The sequence below is a fragment of the Kogia breviceps genome, chromosome 19 (assembly GCF_026419965.1).
Source record: "Kogia breviceps isolate mKogBre1 chromosome 19, mKogBre1 haplotype 1, whole genome shotgun sequence".
Taxonomy (NCBI): Eukaryota; Metazoa; Chordata; class Mammalia; order Artiodactyla; family Physeteridae; genus Kogia; species Kogia breviceps.
This window is the reverse complement of record NC_081328.1, coordinates 24,718,635-24,743,688: the sequence shown is the minus strand read 5'-3', so window position 1 is coordinate 24,743,688 and position 25,054 is coordinate 24,718,635. Positions and strand designations below refer to the sequence as shown.

The 25,054-nt window shown below is 48.1% G+C and overlaps 1 protein-coding gene across 3 annotated transcripts; it reads right to left on the bottom strand.

The window, feature by feature from the left end:
* Positions 1-19,726, bottom strand: MRPS23 (mitochondrial ribosomal protein S23). 3 transcript variants are annotated; one of them, XR_010838287.1, is made up of 7 exons: positions 19,540-19,698; positions 18,370-18,540; positions 15,929-16,006; positions 15,509-15,635; positions 8,391-8,501; positions 5,041-5,234; positions 1-1,756 (listed from the first exon to the last, which is right to left on the bottom strand). XR_010838287.1 is itself a non-coding variant. In XM_059047782.2 (5 exons), exons 1-5 carry the CDS (start codon positions 19,581-19,583, stop codon positions 14,995-14,997), a joined length of 573 nt encoding a protein of 190 aa, XP_058903765.1. In that variant the 5' UTR covers positions 19,584-19,726; the 3' UTR covers positions 14,822-14,994. The 3 variants fall into 3 exon arrangements, 2 of the variants coding, with proteins under 2 accessions (XP_058903765.1, XP_066877967.1); XM_059047782.2 differs by lacking the exons at positions 1-1,756; positions 5,041-5,234; positions 8,391-8,501 and adding an exon at positions 14,822-15,147 and having other exon boundaries at positions 19,540-19,726; XM_067021866.1 differs by lacking the exons at positions 1-1,756; positions 5,041-5,234; positions 8,391-8,501 and adding an exon at positions 14,822-15,141.
* Positions 19,727-25,054: the final 5,328 nt, after the last annotated feature.

The window sequence follows — 25,054 nt, the reverse complement described above, 5'->3', positions numbered from 1 at the left end:
GAAGTTCTATATTTGACATTCTTTATTGAAAATAAACATACTGAGAATAAGACAATGTCCTTCCTGGTTTTCCTGGTACCAAAGCTAAGTGAGATTTCCATACTGAATCTTGCTGCCCAGAATTTCTTCCTTCTTTGAGGGACAAGGGTTGAGGGTGGAATGGGTGGGGAGAACGGTGGATAGACAGCTGCATATTTGTCCTATAACAACTTCTCATTTATTGTCTTCTGTTCTCTAAGAGATCTTTCAAGCTCATGTTTTATTTATTTAAACATAGTAAGGAAGAAAAGTCATTTATTTTCTGTAGTCTGATGGTTTCAATAACTAAAGTCTTTATAGATCTGTTTCTATTGCCTGTTTTTGCTGGTTCTCACGGGGTCGAGTTCCTGGTTCTCATCGACCATAGTCCAGTATTTTTATTTATTTTTATTTTTTATTTTTTTATAAATTTATGTATTTATTTTTGGCTGTGTTGGGTCTTCGTTTCTGTGTGAGGGCTTTCTCTAATTGCGGCGAGTGGGGGCCACTCTTCATCACAGTGCACGGGCCTCTCCTGTTGCGGAGCAGAGGCTCTGGACGCACAGGCTCAGTAGTTGTGGCGCATGGGTCCAGTTGCTCCGCGACATGTGGGATCTTCCCAGACCAGGGCTCGAACCCGTGTCCCCTGCACTGGCAGGCAGATTCTCAACCACTGCACCACCAGGGAAGCCCAGTCCAGTATTTTAAAAATTATTTATAGGAGTAATATGAGGCCAGATGTCCAGAGATCTGCTTCTGTAATGTGTTGGAGCCATACCAGTCTGGGCCCACCTTTTTTTTTTTGATGTGGACCTTTTTGTTTGTTTGTTTGTTTGTTTGTTTGTCTTTACTGAATCTGTTACAATATTACTTCTGTTTTTTATGCTTTTGGTATTTTTTCTTTTGGCCACGAGGCATGTGGGATCTTAGCTCCCCGACCAGGGATTGAACCTGTACCCCCTGCATTGGAAGGCGAAGTCTTAACCCCTGGACATCCAGGGAAGTCCCAAGGGCCCACCTTAAACCACATCTAAGACTGAGATTTCCTGGACCTGGACAATCTGGGTAATTGGAACCTGGGTTGTAATTCTGCATGTAGGCTGCTCCACTTCCAGGTCACCTCCCACAGGGGTATAGCCCTGGGGCTCCCCACATACTGTGGAGAGGGCTGCCTTCTGGCCTCCATCGCCCTCTCTCTTCCAGTAGCTGTAGGGCCATCAGGAACAGTAACCCTCAGGGTGAAAGCAGCCTCTGTGCTCGTTCACCCCTCTGGTTCCTATTCTTCCATCTCTGTCAACCTAGTCATTCTTACTCTCCTATCAGCAATTTAATACTATTTAAGAATATTTCAAAAAATATTTTATGCATCTATTGTCATTGTCTCCCGGGAGAGCTGGGCCAAATAGTTTCACCTACTATTGCTAGAAGTCTCATCCTACAAGCTTTTCAAGAAATAACCAACTCAGACCAAACTGGAGGCCCGATACTAATACCGAATGTTTGATTTATGTGTCTTAAAATAAAATAATTACTTTTCCAACAAACGCATCTTGAGCTGTGCTCACTGAGGTCTGTGGTCCACAGAGCGCTGGTTTAGGGTTCTCAAAGGAAGCGGGGTGGATCTAGAGGTGGGAGGGGAGATGGTAAGAGTCACCTGCAGCACCAGGCCCACCGGCTCTGCCCCCGAGCATCTGTGCCACCTTGGCCGGTAATGCCAGCTCTTGGCTGATTTCCTCATCTGGAAAATGAGAAGAAGAAGAATGCCTGTCTCACAATGTTGCTGTATGGATTAAATGAGATTAAATAACACATGCAAAACCTTTAGCACAATGTTAAGTGTCCAATAAACATGATTATTATTATTATCCCTGAGATGCTAATGTTCTCAGACACATGCACACACATACTCGCCAGACTGCCCTCTTCCCACACGTGCACACAGATTGAGTCGAGAACCACTGCCTTAGTTAATGATGATTTGAATAAATCACTCAATTCCAACAGTCTGCTTGCTAAGAACATCTTTCTGAAGGCCTTAAAGGCAGGCCTCCTGGATTTTATCTCCCCTTAACTCACTCTGTGGCCTACAAATTGAAAGGACCACAGTAACTCAGATGTGGAAAGGGCCTGGAGATTCCCCCCAATAAAACGTACCCCAGCAGCCACATGGCAAGTTGTGCTGTTGTGATAAAGCGGAGGGCTGTTTGAAAATAATCAAAAATTCTCTCAGGAAGCCCAATTATATTTTTACATCAAGAATCAAAATGCTGGTGCTGTAGACTTCAACCTATCATTCACAAACCTTTTATCCTGTAATTAAGCCAGATCTGCTGCTGGGCTAATTCTTCCCTGAATGACACCACCCTTTGAGCCAGGCCGTATGTCGGCAGAAGACTTCACTCTGATGATCTATTACACCAATACATCACCGCAGTGAGCTGCCTCCTTAATGATTTATCTATAACACATCATCAAAGTGAGGCACGCTCATAATATATTGCTCAATAAGTCTGCAGTGGCCAAGGGGGGAAGCCACAAACAGAGGCCGAGTCCATGCCCTTACATGGCTGGTGTCAGTGCACGGGGCCCATGCTGGGCACTCCCTTCCCAAACAAATGTTTATGTAGGTGGGAGGGCTTCCACACCAACAGGCTTTTAAAACATGAAGAACCATGACCTTAAGAAAGTCCTATAAATGCAAAACAGAAAAGCCCCTCAGTGGGTAGTGAGATCTACCGTCCTAAGCCTGTCAAATAGGTAGAAAGCATTTTCCTTAAGCTCTTACGTCGTAGAAGGCCAGGGCCACTGCACTGCACAACTCCAGGGGGCGCCGTTCAGAAGGCAGTCTGTGCAAACGGTGTGCCCTGGGGTTGTGCAACGTGCAGCCTGAGCCACCCCACGCGGCAGCCCTGTTGGAGGCCTTGGTTAAGAGCAGAGACTCTGGCATCACTGCCTCCTTTGAATCAAGGTTCTGGGAATAATGGTGGTATTTCATGGGGTTGCTATGAGATTGAACAAGATAATGTAACCAGGGCACCTATTATGTAGTGAGCACTGAACATATATTAGCCACAACTGATAGCAACCTTAACAAATCCTGAGAGCCAGGACCCCTGCAGGACCAGGGCTGGGGTAGCAGGCAGCCCCTGTGCGTTGTGACCTCCATTCTGTGGGGCCCTGTCTAATTCTTATGTATTTAGATCCTGCTTCATTCAAAAGAAAAAAGGAGGGCGAATGGACAAAAGAATGCTTACAGAAAGTATACGAGGATAAAAATGAGTAGATGGGGACATTTGGACAGACGGAAAGAAAGATCAAGCAAAGTTTAGGCAAACGTAGTACACAAAACACCCCAAGAATGGGCCAGGGTGGGAGAAATGGGTACACTCGTCTACTCAGCACAACGGTTCTAGAAGAGCAATTTGGCAAGATGGTTAATGACATTCCTACAGAAAAAAGGGGGGAAGCATCATGCAATTTTGCTAGCATCCCGCAATGCGTGCCAGCGCCTCAGGTCAAAACAGGACTCAGAAGAAGCTACTCTGTGAGGACCCATCTGCATAGCGGGCGTCTGGAACCTTTCCAGAGGAACAGGTCTGTGATAAGCAAGAGGGAAGCAGGCAGACTCTGGGGGCTGGTGCCTGCAGGCACATGAGATAACATCACGTCTGGGCAGGGCCCTCCCTCACGCTCCTGCGGCGGCGGCGCTGGGACCCTCTACAGCCTTCGAGCTGGAGCAGCTATGGCCCTGGATCAGAAGCATCTGCCCTTTGCCTGGCGCAGCTCATGACCCCTCCGACTTCTCGGACCCTGGGTCCACTCAGCTGTCTGTTGAAACCTTTGGTTCTTATCCCCGTTTCACAAAGTAGAGAATCGAGGTAGTTGGCGGAACAAGAAATACAGCCATAAGCATTTTATGTAGTTGTGATTGTAATTTGTAACAAGAAATATGTATTGGTCTCTGCCCCCGGCTCCTGACACAGGGCTCCTGAAACCCCTGTAATTCCCAGGGTGATAGGAGTGTTTTTTGTTCCAATGAGGTGACTCTAGGTGGGCTCTTAGATAGCTGCTGGATGAGGGCTGGTCCCCAGAAAGACCAAGCCACGACTAGAAGCTTGGAATTTTTAGCCCCGCCCCCCCATTCTCTTGAGGAGGGAGAAGAGCTGAAAATGGAGTTGATGATTGATAATGCCTATATGATGAAGCTTCCGTAAAATCCCCAAACTATGGTGTTCTGAATGCTTCCAGGTTGGTGAACACGTGGGGGTGCTGGGAGTGTGGCGCCTTGGGGAGGGTACGGAAGCTCCACGTCCCTTCCCCATGCCTTGTCCTCGGCATCTCCTCCATCTGGCGGCTCATCTGATCCTTTGTCACATATAAACTGGTAAACCGTTAAGCAAGTGTTTCCCTGAGTTCTGTGAGTCTCCCTAGCAAATTAATGAAACCCAAGGAGGGGGTCGTTGGAAGCTCTGATCTTCAGCTGGTTGGTCCGAAGCACAGATGATGACCTGGGCTTGTGACTGGCATCCGAAGTATGTGTGTGTGTATGCGGGGTGAGGGTGGGCAGTCTTATAAGACTGGGAGGCTGGGCTCTTAACCTGTGGGATCTGATGCTATCTCGGGGTAGACAGTGTCAGAACTGAATTAAATTGTAGGATACTCAGCTGGTGTCTCAGAGAATTGCTTGTTGTAGGGGGAAACCTCCACCTGTTTGGTGACCAGAAGTGAAGTGTTTTATGTGAGTAGTGAGGGAAACTGACAAGAAGAAACACCCAGGAGGGAAGAACTGGGTTTTTCCCTACATAGGAATGTGGAAAACTGAGTTTTTCCCCTACAGTAATGCTCCAAAGATAGAGGAACCATATTAGTTTCCTAGGGCTGCCATAACAAACTGCCACAAATTGAGTGGCCTAGAACACCAGGTATTTATTCGTTCACAGTTCTGGAGACCAGAAGGCTGAGATCAAGTTGCCTGCAGGGCCATGCTCCCTCTGAGCGCTGGAAGGGAGAATCCTTCCTTACCTCTTCCGGCTCCTGGTGGTTGCCAGCAAAACTCAGCACTCTTGGGCTTGTGGTTGCATCTCTCCAATCTCTGCCTCCGTCCTCACATGGCTATCTTCCCTCTTTGTGTGTGTCTGTTTCCAAATATCCCTCTCCTTACGAGGGTGCCAATAAGGTCGCATTCACAGGCACCGGAAATTAGGACTTCAACATACCTTTTGGGGGGAGAACACAATTCAACCCAAAGTAGAACCTCAGTAGGTGTTACTATACAGAAGAACTAGGTGGAAATACACCCCAATGGAAGGAAGAGAGAATCTAAGTTAGCTCAACCCTCATCTATCATAGCAGGAAGCCCAGACACTGTGACTGCAGTTGGTAAACAAGAAGTGGTGGTATAAACTATGATTTCTGGGAATGTAGTCACCAGAGGCACTAAAACTGGAAGTAGTTAACAGTGGTTGACCCCAGGGACAGACCTGGGGTAGGAGGAGGCTAAGAGCCTGTTCAGGGAACTCTGGGGAAATCGGAATATGGACTGGGTATTAGGTGATATTAAATTAATTTTTTTGGCTGCACCGTGCAGCATGTGGGATCTTAGTTCCCTGACCAGGGATCGAACCTGCACCACCTCCAGTGGAAGCGCAGTCTTAACCACTGGACCACCAGGGAAGTCCCCAAATTACTTTTAATTACCATCTTATTAGGCTTAATGATGGTATTGCGTTGACGTAAGAAAAGGCCTTTTTTTTCAGAGAAGCAGGCTGAAGCCTTGGGGGAGGGAGGTCAAGTCTGGACTTGCTTTAAAATACTTCAGAAAAAATATAGGTGAGCAAATATGGCAAAATATTAATAAGGGTTAAGTCTACACGATGAACGTATGGAGGATCATTACACTATTTTCTCTACCTTTACGAGTGCTTCCATAATCAAAATTGAAAAAGTGAAAAGATTTTAAGTAAGTATTTAGTAAGTCTTGGAATGTGCTTGCTCGCCCCATCTTTGTGGCTCTTCTCGGACCCACAGACCCAAAGAATAGGCCTTCTGAGGTCTTGTAGTTCAGCCCCTTATTTTCCAAATGGCTGAAAAGGTTTAATGACTTTCCAAAGTCACAGCCAATTAGTGGATGAGCTGGGGCCGGGCCGGGGTCTCCAGGAGCCTCAGCCTGTGCTCCATCTACTGTCTCAAGTCTTCTCCTGCATCGGTTTTGGGCTTAAGGGAGCTATTTTTAAAGGTCAGTAAGAAGTGGCGGCACACTCAGTTCTTTTTTTTGTTTCGTCTTGTGTTGTGTTGTTAAGGCAGACACCGCCTGTGAGTTCTCATACATACGAAATTTTGACTATACCCTGAAAGTTTTATTCTCTTCAACGTGACAGTAAAGTACATTCAAGTCCTTTAGATCTTAAAGTAACCCCTTTGGGGTTTGGCAACGCATACCAGTTGGGCAGTAAGCATCTGTCATCTATCTTTCATTAATATTAATTATAAGTGGCCAACAGCTCAGGGGAACAAAGTCCTGTGGATAAGAGTTTCCTGAATTCGACCTTCCTGACTTTACAGGTATTCAAAGTGGTTCTTTTCAGAAGCCAGTCTGAATTTGACTTTGATTACTTCAGCAATCAAAAGGGAAGGAATAAACAGGTCCAACCTTAAGAACATGCTGGATTGGAGGTTAGGTTGCCCAGGCCAGGAGAGACCCGGCTGGAATGCTGTAGGACTATGGAATATTCTGGTGTCCTTTATCTGCCTGGAGCTCAGGTTACCAGACCGTTCCTACTCACCTGGCCTGTCTCCCAGGGCCCCTTCCTCTTCTCACACATCCAAAATTGGGAAAGTGAGGGATGGGGCAATGTTGCCAAAGACAAGGTTGCCTTCTTAGGATTTAATGTGGAATTTTTCTGACATTAAGCCTCTTGTTCTAACCTCAGGGGCCCCATGAGTGTGGCTGGACAGCGAAACAGGAGCCAGGGCTCAGGCACAGTCACTGAGGTAATAAGCCAGGCCCTGGGCTTGGACCCTTCCTCCGCCCGCTCTGAACTGGAGACCCTGCCTCGCTGTGAGAGGTGACAGCCCGAGGCTGGCAGCAGTGACGGCACAAGCCCATTGTTCCTTGAATTATACCCTCAGGGTGCTGGAAGGGAGCCAAAGTGACTCATATGCCACGGCAGGGGGGTGGATCCCAGCAGGAAGCCAGGCCTCGGGAAGAGGATGCGCTCCAGGAGGGCGAGAAGGCCGTGACCCCGCCGTGAGCTGGAGCAGGGCCATTTCACCTCACTTGGCAGGAGCCAGGGGAAGCTGGTGATAAAGCTCAGCATCCTCCTCTCTCCCCGTGTTTAATATTCTCGAGATAATCCTGAGCATGTCTGGAGTTTAAACTGAGCACGCCGGGAGGGGGTTTGAGGAACGGTGGGCATTTCCTGCAGAATTCTTCAGCAGGAGAGACAGGACCGTCAACCTCTCCGGAGAAGCCCAGCCCTGCGGCTCCACACCCACTTCCATCTCCCCACACCTTTATTTCGCAACTGTAGAAGGCTTGAGGTTACAAAGTTCTGCCACACCAGCATCTTGTTGGCATTCTGCCCCCCAAAGCATCCTTGGTGCCAATACGATTATCCCCACGATACAGATGGGGAAGCATTCCTTTGTTCATTCGTTCACTCAACAAATACACTTTCAAGGACCTATCAGGCTCCAGACCCTGTGCTGGGACTGAATGTGGCTTAGAAGGGTTAAGTGACCGGCCCAAAGCCGCAGTCACACAGGGAGCATCAGGATTTGAACACAGCTTTTTGACTGAGACCTCGAGAGGAGAGAAGGCAGAGAGCTCTTCCTCCCAACGCACCTGGGTGGCACCCTAAGCGCTGTGCTCCTCTGACCTAGCATCCCGGGTGACCAGAGGCACTGGGGTCCCACGACCCACCTGCAGACCAGCCAGGGTCAAATGGAGGGAGAGGGGCACTGGACAGGGGGAAGGACAATGAGCAGATCTTTCCGGCTCTCCGACCGCACTCCCATCCGACCCACCATTTCAGCCCTGGCACCCACGACGTCCTGCCCTTCACTGGGAGGAGGACCAGGGGGAGTTCCAGAAACTCCTGCCCCAATTGCTGAGCAGCCCCAGGTCCCAGAAAACAATGTCTCTGAGGTTTTCTTCTGCTGGGCCTCTAGGTTGGGAGCCTCTGGCTTCCCTCCACAATCTGGGGTGCAGGGGGGGAGAAAGAAAGGAGAAAAGTTTAGCACAAGGAGGGCAGGGGAGCAACAATGAGGAAGGAAAGGAGGCAGAGAAGGAATGCCATTAAGACATGGGTTTCTACACACACTATCTGCCTAAGAAAAAACTAAAGAAAAGCATGTTTTTCAGTGAAACCTACCAGCATTGGGTAAGTTCCAATAGCGGACAAGTTCGCAGGACGGTGTTTGGTTTCCTCCTTTGTCTTTTTTGATTGATTGATTGACTGATTGATTGATTGGGTGCTAGAAGGCTGGAAGAAGATAAAGGAGATGGTAACTATTAGCGGGGAAGGGTTGAGAAAAGATAAATGGTTAAACAAGCGTGTGGTGAAAAGGTACACGACACCATTGTTTGGTTTCTTCTGCATTTTGATCTAAAGCACATTCGTCTCCACCCAGTGGGAATCAACAGTTGCTGAGGTCTTCAAGCAGGGAGAGGGAAGACACATCTGATTTGTTCACGCTCATCTGCTCACAACTCCAAGAGGCAGATGTGAGTATTCCTGTTTTACAGATAAGGAACTTGAGGCACAAGCTATTCATTCACTCACTCCCCTAATGTCACAAGACAAAGCCATCTATCTGGGTTTCAAACCTGGGTCTGTCTCTCCAAAGGCCTGGGTTTTTTCCGCTGCTCTGCAATGCCCCCCTGCCTGCACCGTTCCTCCTCAGCAAAAGGGGCTCAGCACCAGTTAGGTCCTTCACCCCCCCCCCTTTTTTTTTTTCCCTAAATGGAGGAGGATTGTCTCAGAGCTTAGGTGTAGAAGAATTCTAACCATTTATTTATTTATTTTTGCTGTGTTGGGTCTTCGTTTCTGTGCGAGGGCAGGGGCTACTCTTCATCGCGGTGCGCGGGCCTCTCATTATCGCGGCCTCTCTTGCGGAGCACAGAGGGCTCGAACCCGTGTCCCCTGAATTAGCAGGCAGATTCTCCACCACGGTGCCACCAGGGAAGTCCACGTTCTTCCCCTTCTGCTCCTATTATGATGCAGACAGTGCTGGGTCCCCCGTCCCCTCCCCATAAGTCTTTGCCATCTGCCCTGAGGCCCATCCGCTCCCATCTCTGCCCTATCCCAGGCACCCCAGGACCTCAGCTTCCTAAATCTCAGGCAGAACACCATTTTACAAGGACACTCTCCAACCTTGAAAGGCAAGGTACCCTGAGGCAAGGAAATAAAATGATTGTGGCCGATCAGCATAAGAGTGCAGCGCCATCTAGCGGTGCTGGGGCCAAGGTCCCAGGCGGTGACATTTTCAAACAATCAATATCTCATTATTAACCATAATCACAACCTGATGTTTACTTTTGGAGAAATGTTCAGCAGCAAGGGATGCAAGTGCACTTTTCTGCATGTTTCAAGAGGTCTGCGATCCTAAATGCCACAATGACTATTAAACAGTGTCCTGCCCATGAGCAAACAGGAGGGAGCAGAGATTGATTGTATGTCTTTTCATCTAAGCTGCTCACCAAAAACAAAGCATCCATTGAAGCGACTGACCTTTCACTAACTGCTGGAAAGAAAATGCTTGATAAATAATAAATAGACCACTACTGGATGTTACTTAGAATCATCTTTTAATTAAAAGAACTGAGCAACTAGAAGGTCAGGTGACTGACATTTAAGTTCCAGTCCAGGAAAAGCATCAATCAAGGGTAAAACTATACCCCAAATGTAATTTCATTGTCAGCTAACATTTAACGAAAATCCCTTCTCTGTAATCTGCCCCGATGGTGGGGGGTAGGGGGTGAGCCATGGAGGCGGCATTTGTAGGGAACATAGCACTTAACTTCCGGCCTCCTTTGCCTTCCCCTAGCAACCTTTTCATTTTCATGCTGCAGCAATAAACACTTGTCTGGTTCAGCGTCTCCACAGAAACTGCTCCAGTGCTGGGCTTATCCAATCGGAGACCCACTTGCCACACTGAGCGCTACCCTAGGATTGACAGGAAAACCATTTCCTGCCTTTTCCACAGGAGGGCAGGTGCCCTTCCTCCATCAGCTAAGGTGACCTCAACCAAGCTGCTCACTGAACATACTCAGGCATCCAGCTCATCGAGCACCATCAAAGGCTCAAAACGCATGATTAACCCAGCCAGCCGGTCCTCCACCTTTTGGCTGTTCTGCAATAGAACGCAGGAACACAGGGACCGGGAACAAAGTAATAACCTTGCCCCCTCCCACCCCCACCCCCCAAACACACACGACTCACGTTTCCTTGTTCCTAGCTCCACAGTGCCAGCCTGCTTCCATTATCGGAGCCACACCATGTCACATGCCCCAGGTCCCAGGTAGTCAGGGAAACAGACAGCCTGGTTCTGAGCAAGGCTCGGTCAGAGCTGAGAGCCTAGAAGGATGGATAAGGCCGCACAAGGCTAGCGTGCCTCATCTGGATGCCCAAGAACAGAGGCAGGCACCAGTGCTAGCCTCAGAGAAAATCCTATCATCCCACGTGAATGACTTTGTTTAAAAAAAAGAATCTGTTGAATGTTTTCAAGTGGCAAGCCATCATTTATCTAGGGGGAAGGGTATCATTCTAACAAAATCAGGAATCCTTTGGAGGCACAGGTTTTCTGTAATACCACTTTCACTATCAGGAAAACAGGACATTAAATATTATATAGACAGTCCCCGACTTACGATGGTTTGACTGACAAGTTTTAGACTTTACAATCGTGCAAAAATACGCCTCCGGTAGACACCACACTTTGATTTTTGAATTTTGATCTTCTCCCAACCTAGCAATATGCACTGTGATACTCTTTTGTGATGCTGGGCAGGGCAGCTCCCAGTCAACCATGAAATCACGAGGGAAAACAACTGATACACTTACAACCGTTCCGTCTTTCACTTTCAGTACCGTACTTAACAAATTACATGAGCTATTTGACACTTTATACAAAAATAGGCTTTGTGTTAGATGATTTTGCCCACGTGTAGGCTAATGGAAGTGTTCTGAGCGTGTTTAAGGTAGGTTGGGCTAAGCTCTTATGTTCAGTAGCTTAAGTGTATTAAATGCATTTTTAACATACGATATTTTCAACTTACGATGTGTTTATTGGGACTTAACCGCGTCGTAAGTTGAGGAAGACTACACAAAGCTACAAAAAGACTTGTGCTTGCCTTTTAAGGACACACAAGCAAGGATCGGTTCTACCCAACAAAAACAAAAGGAGACCTCTGTAAAACCTGGTGAATCTGGGACCACTTAAACAAGCCTCTCTATTTAAATGATGGATGATGCAGGACCTCTTTCATCTGCTGACTTTGTTTCCCCGTCCTGGCTCAGTCCCCACACCCTGTGTCTCTCTACCCTCCCCCTGGAGAGCTCATTCATTCTCCTGGCTCCAACCCTTACCTGTGCTAAGGTTTCCTCCGCATCTCCCAGACACCCAACCCATCTCCGTCTGCCACTTGAACAGTGAGCCATGACCTCTAACTCAGTATGTTGAGAACTGAAGTTCTCTTCCCCACCTTGCTGTGTGTTAGTGATACCGCTATTCTTCTGGTCACTCAGGTTTGCAACCTTGAAATCCCTGCCTTCAAGTGGGATGACTACAGAGACACATCTTTCTGCCATGTCTCTTCTCCCCTCCCTCCCTGCCCACTCCCCCAACCCTGTTCTTTATGTCACATCTGGGTGAACCTTCCTCTGACCTGACAGTTTTCACTACGCGTTACTTCCTTGCTCAAACTTCCTTATACCCACTCAGGTCCTCTGTGTAGTTATGGAGGTCACCGTGACCTGATCCCATCCTATCTGCTCCAACCTGTTTTCCACTGCTCAAGAGACTAATCAAGGCACCTGTCACACATGCTACAAGTGAGTTGCGCATTCATTATCTCAAGTAATTCTCACAGTACTAACTGGAAGCCGAAGAGGCAAACGTCATCCCTATTTTGTAGTCAGAGAGACGGTGACAGGCACAAGGTCACACCAGTAAAAACTGAACAACCAGAACTAGAACCCAGACCTTCAGACTTGTCAGGTGCAAACTTCACTGTAACCTGGACTCATGCCTTCCTTGGCTTCAGCTCAGCAAACCCACATGGAGGGTCTACTCCTGATTTAATGATTTAGTGCATACAAGTAAGAATTTCTGCTGTTGTTCACACTCTCAATAGCGAGAGGATAGTTAGTTACCTCTGGCACGGAAGACCAGGGTCAACCAGGCAGGAGTATAAATAGTGGACCCAGGGTGCTGACTGCAGTGAGCGCAGCCTGGAAGTGTCTCGACAGGCACTTGAGACTCAATTTGGATGTTGGTACATCTTGCGAGCAGAGATAGCTTTTGAAAGGGCTGTGAAAGTATGGTTTCTAAAGGCTGCGGTGGCAGGGAGGTGCTCCTGGCAAAAGAAACAGCACGCACACTCCACACCCCACCTGCCCTTCCAGGCTCTCCGGGCAGTGGTCCTAAACTATTCCAGGGCTGATCCCTCTCCCTGACTCTCTACACTTCTGTAATTTAAAGGGATTCATCTTGTTTTGAAAGTCACCCTTATCTTCCCAACTAGATTTGAAGCTCCTGAAAGCCAAGAATGAGGTCACACTTCCATTCTCTCCAAACACTGTAGCGACCTGGTGATGGCTTTTGCCCACACTGACCATGGGAAGAGTTCTGAATTCCCCAAGGAAGCTTCACACCTTTGACAATGTTTTATTTTCTTCTTTTGAAAGATTTCCCATCCTGGCTTTCTCAGAAGCCTAGACTTTAGCCACCGCCCCCCCCAGCAGTGGGGAGGGGGATGGCTGTTCAGGGATCCTTCTATTTGGGGCGCTGGGGCTCCTGAGTTCTCTCTCTGGCTCAGGGTGGGGGACAGGGAAGGCGGGAGCACGCTCCCAACCCAGCCCCACAGCACGCAGACCTCCCCTCATATCGTGCAACCCAACCCGGCTCTGTGTGAACTGGCAGCCGCCACCCGGCCGCTCACAATGACTATGTTCCCTTTGACTATGTTTTGATCACTGAGGTTCAACCTAAAGGTTTGCTACGCATCCATACGAGGGATCTCTGAGGCGTTAAGTGGAAAACAAGGTACAGAACAGCATACATTGTGCCCCCCTGTACACACTCAAAATTATATCTGGAAAGAAAGGGGATATTGGTGACCGCAGGGGAGGGAAAATGGGAGGGCCAGGGGACAGGACAGGAGTGGAAAGGAGATTGACTTTTCACCTTCAAATTCTGAACCATGAGCATGTATGACATTTTCTTTAATTATGCAACAAGTAATTTTTTTAAACGTCTTCATTACTATGACAAAGAAACCACCTTTTGAATCCCAGAAAGATAAGGTTTCTGAGAATGAGGGGGCCACGATCGTTCCTCTGAGAACAGAACCAACTGCTCCACCTGCCGCAGTCTTCCTCCCAAGGCCAGGCCCGGTGTCTGGCACCCAGTGGTTGCCTAATGTCGAATGGATGTCATTTACTTCCCCATCTAAATATAAAGCATTCCCTAAACAAGAGGAATTGAACAACAGTGGTAAAGGTGGGGGGAGAAGCAGCATGGCTGAGAATGGCTTTTGCCTCATGTACTCATTGGCCTTCTATTACCTGAGCACCACGTGCAAGGCATACAGTCTGTGGGGTGTGGACCCCGCCCTTGACATGCCAGGAGACAGAAGAGACTGCACACAGGAACAGGGGGGAATAGCTACACAAGGTTTAAAGTAAGAGGCTTCTGGAGCAGCAAATTACTGATAGCTGAAAACTAATTGCTGAAGGGTGTTTTATTTATTCAGTAAAAGATAAGGAAATGAAGAAAGAGGGGAGCCGGTAAAAACTCGTAAGCAGGGCTTCCCTGGTGGCGCAGTGGTTGAGAGTCCGCCTGCCGATGCAGGGGACACGGGTTCGTGCCCCGGTCCGGGAAGATCCCACATGCCGCGGAGCGGCTGGGCCCGTGAGCCATGGCCGCTGAGCCTGCGCGTCCGGAGCCTGTGGTCCGCAATGGGAGAGGCCACAACAGTGAGAGGCCCGCGTACCACAAAAAAAAAAAAAAAACCAACTCGTAAGCACCCCCTGACACCAGGGAGGAAGGTGGATGCCGGTGAAGAGCGTCATCCCTCTTGGCAACCCAGTTCCCTACAGAGAAGTCATCTGAATTCAGTCTTCAGCGGGATGTCATCATTCATTCACTCAACAAATCTTTCCTGAGCAGCCTGCTACCTGCAGGTCTGTGCTAACCATCTCCAGCGCTCAATCCATGAGATTAAAGCTGTAGTTTTCGCCTTGGTCCACCAACGATAGATCCTCATTCTAACCGCAAAGCACAAGTCAGCCTAGGCTCTCAAGCAAAAAGTACAAAGATTAGCTGCAGACACGGTTGGCCAGGGAACCACACCTGATGTGCAAAAGAATGTGTAAAAGTCTGATGGATCAAGAGAAGAGAAACATACCAGAGTCAAATGTGAACACAAAACTCCAAGCAAACCTACTCAGAATGAGTCCCATTCAAACAATACTTACAAAGGTTTCCTCATGCTATTTACAATTTTAAAGTAAATTTACTTTATAAGCACCAAGGAATTCTTTGTTTAATACCGCCCTAACATAAAAGTTCACACAACTGCTTCTTCAAACCATGATACAGAGCTTTATGACAACCTAGAAGTGGGAACCAAAAGAAGGCAAACATGATGCCTTAGAGATCAAGAAACATTTACACAGTTCAACTGTTAAAAATGGTACAACATTCATGTAGTGAATCCGGTTTGGATGTCAGTATACACAGCACACAAGTTCTTCAGGGAGGTGAGAGGCCTGTCGACTGTTCTCCAGGTGCCCCCAAATGCTGGGCCTGTGGATCTTCTTTCAGAGACTGGTTCGCCTCCAATGCAGTCTGGGGCTCGACACCCATGGGTTCAGATTTCCAGGAAATGTGACTACCGTCCTGTTGCTTAAAAGACCAGATGTGAGCGCGCCACGCGGATGTTATGACTTTCACTCAATTAATCAGCTGAAGCTATATGACCAGCACATTCTGTCACTGTCTCAAAAATCTAACACTAATATCTCAGGTCAAATTTGATTACAACAGACAATAAACATGATAAAAGTCTCTACAGAACCACGATTTTAAAAGCCCTCATGACAACTCACTTGTTCCAAGCAGCAACCCTTACCACAAAATTCTAGTCTATTCACTCTAACAGTATTTGACCTGGAGCCACGGCTGGGGAAAGAAAACCAAGCCTTCCTTTAACCTCTGACAAACAGACAACCAATCCTAGTAACAGTTTTGCTAATAAAATACTCACAGTCCTTGCTTCTGCTACTCGACGTAAAATGACACCTTCTGCCAATAAAGCCTTCCCTGCTTCCACAAATAACTTCTCTTCATCTGTTTCTCCAAGTTTCTGTAGCTCAATGTACTTCTCCACAAACCTAGAATTCCAAGCAGTCGCATCTTCAGTCTGTATATTGAGTTGTCAAGACACGCTATTACACAGTCCCGAGTATTCCCTTAAGAGAACTTCATAGGGAGTTTGGGATTGACAGGTACACACTGCTCTATTTAAAACAGATAACCAACAAGGACCTATGGTTTAAAATTTTTTAAAAAAGAGATCTTCTTACAGGAACATCTTTGTCCTCAAGTGGAATGCAACAAAACCCCTCAAATTGACAACTAAATCCTAAAAAAAGAAAGGTAACCAAAGACTTGTGGAATGGCTTACCGTTGACAGGTAGACTTGAAGTTTGGATTGAACAGATCAAAAGCTTTTTGACCAGATCCATAGGTTGAATAAAATTTCCTAGAAAGTACAAAACAACACAATATAAATCTCCAGTTATAGATCATGGCCAAGAATGGAGGAAAGAATAACTGCTGGGCCCTGAGAAATTGAGTATAAGGCGACTTACAGACCTTTTTTGTTCGTTTTAAATAAGCAATGCATGCACATGGTAAATACATCAAATGTTACAGAAAGGTATCCAGTGAAAAGTAACACTCCTCCTCACCTCTGTACCCTAAACTCCCAGTTCAACTCCCCTTAAGCAACACTAAGCCGTTTCCTGTGTATCCACCCAGGAATGTTCTATCACTATACAACCATACATGCATCTATCATTCCCTTTCCTCAGCCACACTGTTTAACCCCAAGGATAGTAAACACATCTTTCCTTTTTACTTAATATTTCTCAGAGATCATTTCAAATCAGGGCACGTAGATTGTTTCTAGTCCTTTGCTACTTTAGACAGTGTTGCAATGATTACCTTTATCTATATTTCTTAGTGTACCATGCAAATAAGCCTGTGGAATAATTTCATAAAAATGGTATTGCTGGGTCAAGGTATGTGCCTTTGTAATTTGGCCTTGCAAATTGCCAGAATGCTTGCCAAAGGGGCTGTGTCAACTTATACCCACACCGGGAAGGCAGGAGACCGCCTATTTCTATAGAAACACCCGCACCTAATTATATCTTCTGACTTTTTATCTTTGTCCATTTGACAGGTGAAATATTATAATTCATTGTAGTTTTGCTTTTCTTATGAAACAGGCTGAACATCTTTTCATGTTTAAAAGCAAATGAATTTCCTTTTCTGTGACCTGTCCACGTTCTTTGCCTATTTTTCCTTTTGGTCTTTCTCTTATTGACTCATAAGCAAACTTTATAGCAATATAAACAGGAAATTAGCCCTCTGTCATACATGTTGCAAAATTTTTTCCCAGTATGTCACCTGACTTTTGCTTATGGTAGTTTTTTTTTTTTTTTTTTAATTTATTTATTTACTTATTTATTTTAGGCTGTGTTGGGTCTTCGTTTCTGTGCGAGGGCTTTCTCTTGTTGCAGCGAGTGGGAGCCACTCTTCATCGCGGTGCGCGGGCCTCTCACTGTCGCGGCCTCTCTTGTTGCGGAGCACAGGCTCCAGACGTGCAAGCTCAGTAGTTGTGGCTCACAGGCCTAGTTGCTCCGCGGCATGTGGGATCTTCCTAGACCACGGCTCGAACCCGTGTACCCTGCATTGGCAGGCAGATTCTCAACCACTGCGCCACCAGGGAAGCCCTTTATGGTAGTTTTTGTGTGCAGAAACTTTAGTATTTTCATCTATGGCTTCTGGGTTTTTATATCATGCTTAGGTAGGCTTTTATCACTTAGATTATTTTTTAAATTATCCCATAGTTTCTTCTAGAACTTTTACGACTTCACTTTTTACATTTAGGTTTTGATAAACCTGAAATTTATTTTGTTGTTGTAAGTTCTTAAAAATATCAAAAACACCAAAAAAAAAAAAGGCCAAAAAGATAAAGGTTCAAAAAACTATTTAAGTATAAGGTGTTATTATTTTGGCCTTAACAGCAATAAAAGAGGAAGCAGTAGAAGAAATTGAAGCACAAATGACTTTAATGTGTAAATGACCTTGAAAGCATCCTGACCGAGAGCATGCAATAGACCTGAGCAGAAAAGTACTGAAGAAGTATTTAATGCCCCAAAGATCTCTGAAAATTTAAAAGCAGAGCCAGAACATACTTGTTCTCCTGCGTCAAAGGAGTGTTGTGGGAGAAAAAAAAAAAAAAAGATTCCACAAGTAAAGGTTCCTGGACCTCAATAGTGAAAATGACTTCATAAATTCTTTTCTTACATCCGGGAATAGGGGTAAGAATAAGGGTATATGTATTAATTTCAATTAGGCACAATCTCTGATCTTAACATTTAAAGAGAAAAGAAACTGTACACACTCTGGATACTAAAAACTAACTGACATCCGTATTTGAGGGAAAGGGCTTTGTCAGTGAATTCCCAGTAAGTTGACCTTGAGCCTCACTGTTCTCATGACTAAAATGGAGACGAGGATACTGACCTTGCAGGGTTGAAGTAAGACCTCAATGAGATAACGTTGGTTAAGGGCTTAGCACGGTGCCAGCCACCAAACAGATGTGCAGAAACAGGTAACTGTGCAATGATCAGTCAGTTGCTGGACTCCAGATTCTACTTCTCCGAACTTCTGCTTCTCTCACCTGGGGGAGGGGCTCTGATTCCCTAATCCGGCTAGATAGACAAGACCGGCTCCACAGAGCAAGCCCTGACTCAATTCCTATTTAAGTTGCCAGACTGCTGGCTAAACCTATCCTTCTAAAGTTCTGCAGCCATACCATACAGGCCCAGCACTCACGCTCTAATCCGATCCTCGTGGTAGAAGATGTCCTGGATGTGAGCTTTAGCTTTGCCGTATCGCAAGCGGGGCCTTCGGAAGACCGGCTCTCTCAGTGGGGGGAAGGCATTATATATGTCAAACCAGAGGGGCTTCTCCTTCAACACACCAGCCCGAATCAGGTCCCGCGTCCTGAAGGAAGGGTAAAGAACGAAGGTCAGAGGGCTTCCCTGGTGGCACAGTGGTTAAGAATATGCCTGCCAACGCAGGAGACACGGGTTCGAGCCCTGGTCTGGGAAGATCCCACATGCCACGGAGCAACTAAACCCGTGTGCCACAACTACTGAGCCTGCGAGCCACAACTACTGAGCCCACGTGCCACACTACTGAAGCCCGGGCGCCTCGCCGCAACTAGAAAAAAGCCAGCGCACAGCAAGAAAACCCACTGCAGCCAAAAACTAATTAATTAATTAATTTTTAAAAAGAACCAAGGTAGGGCTTCCCTGGTGGCACAGTGGGTGGGGGTCCGCCTGCCGATGCAGGGGACGCGGGTTCGTGTCCCGGTCCGGGAAGATCCCACGTGCCGCGGAGCGGCTGGGCCCGTGAGCCATGGCCGCTGGGCCTGCGCGTCCGGAGCCTGTGCTCTGCAGCGGGAGAGGCCACAGCGGTGAGAGGCCCGCGTACCGCAAAACAAAAACAAAACCAAAAAAAAAAAAAAAAAAGAACCAAGGTCAGTCAGTGAATCAGTGTAGCCGCACCCTGCGACACCGGCGGGGTGACAGAGTCCGAAAGACAACCGGAAGGAGGGCAGAGCAGGAGGTCCCCTACCTACAGGTAAGATGTTTCCATATTCCATACCAACCTAACAGTGCTCGGGAGTTAATCTTCCACCTTCTTATGTGCGTCCCACCCCCCTCGCCCCATCCCCGTCCCATTACGGAAAATGCAAAGACGGTACCGCCAGGCCCCTCAGCCCCTTCCTCCCTTCCTCTTCCTAGAGACCTCCACTCCGGGAGCGGAGAGGTGCGCTCTTGAACGTGAGAGCTAAGAAATTTAAGGGGTGAGGTGGTCAAGCACAATTCTTGAGAAACAGGAGAGAGCACAAGAGAGGCCTGGCCGGACTCAGACCCACCCAAGAAAGGGCGTAAAAAGGGGAGGCGACCTCGGCCCACCCCGGCTCCGAGCACGCACCGAGAGAAAATGCTCCCCACGGTCTCCAGGCGGCTCCCCGCCATGCCTGGAGCCTCGAATCCCGTGCGGCTCCTCGTACCGGAACCGGAAGCGCCCGCAGCAGGCAAAGTGACTGTAAGTCGCGGGCCGAGCCGCGGATCTCTGGGCTACCGCCCCGGCCCCAACGGGAGGGCGGAGCCAGGCAGAAGCAAAGGATGGCCGCATCGGCACGCCATCGGCTACACGCCAGGTTCAGACAGGAGCACTCGATAGCCGAGCCGCCAGGGAGGGAGCGAGCCAAAGTCCGGCAGAAGCAATAAATGACCGATCCAGGGGAGGGGTTAATTGTGGTGGTTGCTTTACCCTTTCTGGCCTTACTGAGCTAACTCCGCCCGAGAAGACCGGGCCGTGCGGAGGGAAGATGATGGGCAGGGAGGAGGGAGGCGCAGCCTAGGTCCTGGGAGAGCCAACTAGTCTAGGAATTCGTAAGGCAGAGATAAGAGGTCACCAGCTCTAGGTACGGGCTGCACCTAATTTTGGTTGGAGTCAAAGACTGCGCGGAAGGAAACCGAGGCCAGGGGAGGAACGTCACCTGCCCAGGGTCACCCTAGAGCCCAAGCCTCCGTCCTCCGTCTCCTACTATTTAGCGCTCCCCACTAAACCCTTTGGCCCTGGAGCGCCACCTGCAAGCGCTCTAAAAGGGATGCTGCGGGCAGCTAGTGTTTTATCCCCGGGAGGCGTCGCTAGCTAGCTGTTCCTTAGAGCTTGAAAAGTGAAAGTGTCCGGGACAAACAAATTCCGAGGAGGAAACTCAAAAATCTGGGGAAGTATCCTCTCAGGATACCCTTTTGGCCCAACAGTCATACTTTGGGTAAAGTACCCCATAGAAATTAAAACACAATTTCACGAGGATATTTGTGCAGAGATCGTCATTGCAGCATTGTTTATAATGCACCCTCCCATCCATCGAATGGAAGATGGCTGGAAAATTATGCTTCATATAATCTATGGAGTCCTATGCAGCTATTGAAATGAACGAGCTAGATCCATACGTATTGACCCAGATGAATGCCCACGACTTATTGTTAAATGAAAAAGGAAATTGCAGAGAAGCGTCCTTAATCAAAAGAAAAAAAGAAATCTTTTAGACGTGTTTGTATGAGGAAAAAAGTACTTGGAAGGGCACCCACGGCTGTGAACACTGATTATCTCCAGTGAGATTGCAGGAGGGGAAGGGAGAACTTTTTTTCTTTATGTATCCCTCAGAGTTTGACCTGTGAAGAGTTTGTATTCATTTTTGAACTTTTTAATCCAGTGAAATGTTCTGAGTCACATACACACACAATATCTCCCGGGAGCCCATCATCTTTGTCATCAAGAAAGAGTGTCAAGTCATCCCAGAGTCCTCCCTGTTCTGTGGGAGGCTGGTGAGGTGGAGGGGGATGTCTGATGAGCAGTTAATGCTTGCTTGTGTTCTCTCACGGAATCCACACACCTACCCACAACCGGCTGTTGTTATCCCCATTATAGATGAGAATGTGAGGCCACAGGGGGTTAAGTAACTTGTCGGATAGGTAACTGACAGAGCCAGGCTTCCAGCCCCACCTGGGTACTTTCTAGGACCCCACAATGCCTCCTTAGCCATGCCACAGGCTGGAGACTGACGGGCTGAGGAAGTCAGGCAAAACTGGTCCCAGGGGAAGGGGACAGGGTGATCTGAGGCCGAGGGCCGAGAGGTGGGTTTCACTGCTGCCTCAGGACCCTCTGGAGCAGGGAAGAGAGAGCACAGCTCTGGCTGCTGGGCCCAGCGTGGAGTCCTAGGCAGGGCTACCAGACTTTGCTCTAAGGAGAGCAAACATACTCGCAGCTAAATATAGTCTTCCCAGGCTTCAAAAGAAGTTTCTAATTCCGTCCAAGTAAGAACTAGCTGCCAGCCCAGACCACAGACACACTTCCCTTCTCCCACTCGGGACTGCCCTGTAGGCCACTGCTGTTACCCAGTTACTGCTGCTAAAGAATTAGAAGGGCTTATTCCAAGTTCAGGGAGGGGAGCCAAAGACCCAAACGCTCGCTGGGGGAGGAATTGCAAGGTGGCAGTTTTCTCTCTAGATCTTCTTGGGGAACTCCCTTCCTCTTCTGAGCCTTTCAAGTTTCCCCTCCAGCATCCTATTTCATGCTTCTGTGACTGAGAACGGAATGTTGGTGGGTAGTGTAAGGAACCATGGAGATGTGGGAGCAAAGATGGACTGGGAACCCTCTGAACCTGCGGCAGGAAGTTGCATCCCAGGGAGCATTCATTCATCACGTAGGAGGGAGCTGGGGGCCGGCAGGATGGACAGGAGAGGTTTTCTGTCTTCTCACCCCAGCCTCTCAAAGCTGCAAGAAGCTGATGCACTCGTGCCATGCACCACACCAGGGACCTGGATTATCTCCTTCAATAGTTCAACTACCTGAGGCCATAGCTCATGTCCTGATGATCTTACAGATAAAGGAATAGAGCTTGTAAACTCTCCAGAAGGTCATATTCCTTCCACAATACCGCTTGGCCCCATTTTGTCCCACTGCATCACACTGTAGATGTGCCCACTAATCCTGTCATCTTGGGCACTTACGTAACTTTTCAAGCCTCTCTTTCCCCATGTAACATCTGGCGGTGTCTGCTCACAGCCAGAGTAAAAGCGATCATTCATGTAAAGCACGCATCACAGTGCCTGTACATAGCAAGTGCTTGTAACAGACAAGTCTAGTGGCTGTTACAGCATCACGTCTGCTGTTGTGTCCTGTAATCCACTGATTGCCACCTGAGACTGCAACATTTTGATGATATTTCATAGACCGCCTTAATGTTTTACTTTCTTGTTAAATGATCCATTCATCCCACAAACATTTTGGTGCCCACCTGACCCTGTGCTGAGTGCTGGAGAAGCTGGCTGTCCAGAGGCGGAGACAGAGAGGCAAATGCATAATTGATGTTACGTGCTGAATAGCTTATTGGCTATTGGGTAGCTAGGGCTGCCATAACAGAATACCACAGACTGAATGGCTTAAACAACAGAAATCTATTGTCTCACAGTTCTGGAGGCTGGAAGTCAGACAGGGATCAAGGTGCTGGCAGGGCTAGTTTCTTCAGAGGCCTCTCTTCTGCGGTTTGGAGATGGCTGGCTTCTCCCTGTGTCTTCACACCATCTTCCATCTGTGTGTGACCAGGTCCTCTTCTTATGACTCCAGTCATATTGGATTCGGGCCCAAACTAATGACCTCATTTTTATTTAAATACCTCTTTAAAGATGCTATCTCCAAACACAGTCACATCCTGAGGTACTGGGGGTTAGGACCTCAATGTATGAATTTTGGAGGGACACCGTTCAGCCCACAACGTTGATCGATAAGGACTGGCACTGAATAGCTTCCATTTGCCTGCCCAGAGCCACACCCACTCTGTGCCCTTTTTCACCCAGCTCTGCTTCCGGCCCCCGGAGGCTGACTTCTAGGACTGCATCCTCCAGCGCCTTGCCCTCTGTTTCACCAGTGGGAGGCATTGGCCGGGGACTAGGAAGAAGGAGGAGACAGAAGTCATTCCCACCCCTCCTCCCTATACAATCCAGGACCCTAAAGTCTTAGATCCGTGGGGCGGCCTCTTCACGCCCAGCTCTCTCCCCAGGTTCCAGTCTCCTCCCTTCTCTTCAGGCCTAGAGACGGCCGACTGTGCCCCTCTGTACCACCCGTAAGGTCTAGGCCATCCCTCCCTTGCGGCTTCCCTACGGCCTGCCCACATCTCTGTAATTAGTGCCCAGGAGTTTGTCTGACAAAAAGAACAAGAACGTCTCCAATAGCAGAAGAGCTTTGGCAAGTGAACACCCCCCCAGCATGCTGATGAAATCATGAATACTGCTACTCATCTTTGGCAGAGAGCCTGGACCCGAGAACAGTTAGATGTTGCTTTAAAAGGGGAGGAAAGCAGTAATAGATATTCAGTCCACAGGACAGGGCCCAGGAAGAGGAAGGGCACGGAGGTGGGGGGGTCTTCAAGGAAGAGGCAGGAGTGCCCCCTCTCACCTCCATGCTGTTTGTCTCCTGGGCCAGACCCTCCCTCCTTGGAGGCCCACACCTCCACTTCCTTTCAACAGTCAATCAGCAAGGCGCTTCAGCCCCAGCACACACTCAGCCAGACTGCATGGTCTCCCCCCACCCCGCGCCGGGACCTGCCCGCTTGCTCAGCTTCTCTCTCTCACTTTGCGGGCCTGGTGTTGTAACTGTCTGCTTGTCTGAGTCTGTCTAGCTGGGCCTCTGCCTCCTGGCAGCAACCAGGACTCTTATCTCTGCCTCCCCACACCCAGCCTGGTGCTTGGCCCAGAGCTGGCTCATAGAAAGAATTTTCTAGTTGAACAGCACAGAGAAATAAAACCAAGTTAGAGCAAATGAGGATGCAGTGACCTCAGCCCTCCTTTGCTGCCTTCCTTCCTGGAGGGCTTCCCTGCATACACCCATAGGGAGAAAGCTGTGGCCGAATGGAAGCAATCCTCCACCCCATCAGGCCCCTGGTCACTTCCCGTTCTGGCTGTCCTCTGTGCCTCACTGATAGGATAGATCCCTTTTATAAACCTCTGAGGATCAGCTTGTCTTCTGTGAAATGGGCATCATCATAGCACCCACCACATAGCCTTGTTAATACCTATAGTTAACCAGTGGATTAACCAGTGTAGTTAATACCAGTGGGTTAATACTTGTAGAGTGCTCAAAACCGTGCCTGGTGTATAGTAATTGCTCAATAAATAGGAGTAATGATGATAACAATTTCTGACCATTCCATGCTTAAGAGCAACAGATCACAATGTATTCAATCACACCTACAATTAAATCTCATCTAACAATTTTCAAGGCATTTTCTTTCTTTCTTTCTCTCTCTCTCTCTCTCTCTCTCTCTCTCTCTCTCTCTCTCTTTTCTTTCTTTTTTTCAGGGATTGAGCACAGGCCCTCAGCAGCGAAAATGTGGAGACCTATCCACTGGACCACCAGGGAATTCCCTCAAGGCATGTTCATGTGGCTGCCCATTCATTTCTTCAGCAAACAGCAGCCTTGCCCCCAAGGAGAATCCAGTTCAGGCAGAGGATAGAGAAGCATTTTGTGCCTACCTGCCCTGGGTGGTCTGTATCACTGTGGCTCTTGTTGTAGCCAAGGAAACAGGAGCCAGCTAGGTCTGGCCTTTTGTTATCAGAATTAAAGTCCAGTGGGAACCACGCTGTGGAGTTTTCCCAGCAGAAGATGAGACACTTGCAGGCACACATTTCAGGGCTGGGATAGGCCCTTCTTTTCTTGGGGGAGGCAGAGCCCTCCATCTTTAATGTGTACCTGAAGGGCATGGGGTTCTTGGAAAATGCAGATTCTGACCCAGTAGTTCTGGGGTGAGGCCTGAAACTGCATTTCTAAAAAAACTTCCAGGCTGACGCCAATACTGCTGGTCTGCAGATAGAGTCATCGACTCACCCAAGTTTGCCGCAGACTTTCCTGGTTTTAGCATTGAAAGTTCCACATCTGA

Bases quoted from the DNA above. Each gene is read 5' to 3' on its own strand.
- MRPS23 (XM_059047782.2), bottom strand. From the start codon at position 19,583: ATGGCGGGGAGCCGCCTGGAGACCGTGGGGAGCATTTTCTCTCG. The intron at 16,007-18,369 runs GTGAGTGCTGGG...TGTACTTTCTAG, and splicing joins CACGAGGATCGGATTAGAGC to GAAATTTTATTCAACCTATG. The intron at 15,636-15,928 runs GTAAGCCATTCC...TTGGAATTCTAG, and splicing joins TTCAAGTCTACCTGTCAACG to GTTTGTGGAGAAGTACATTG.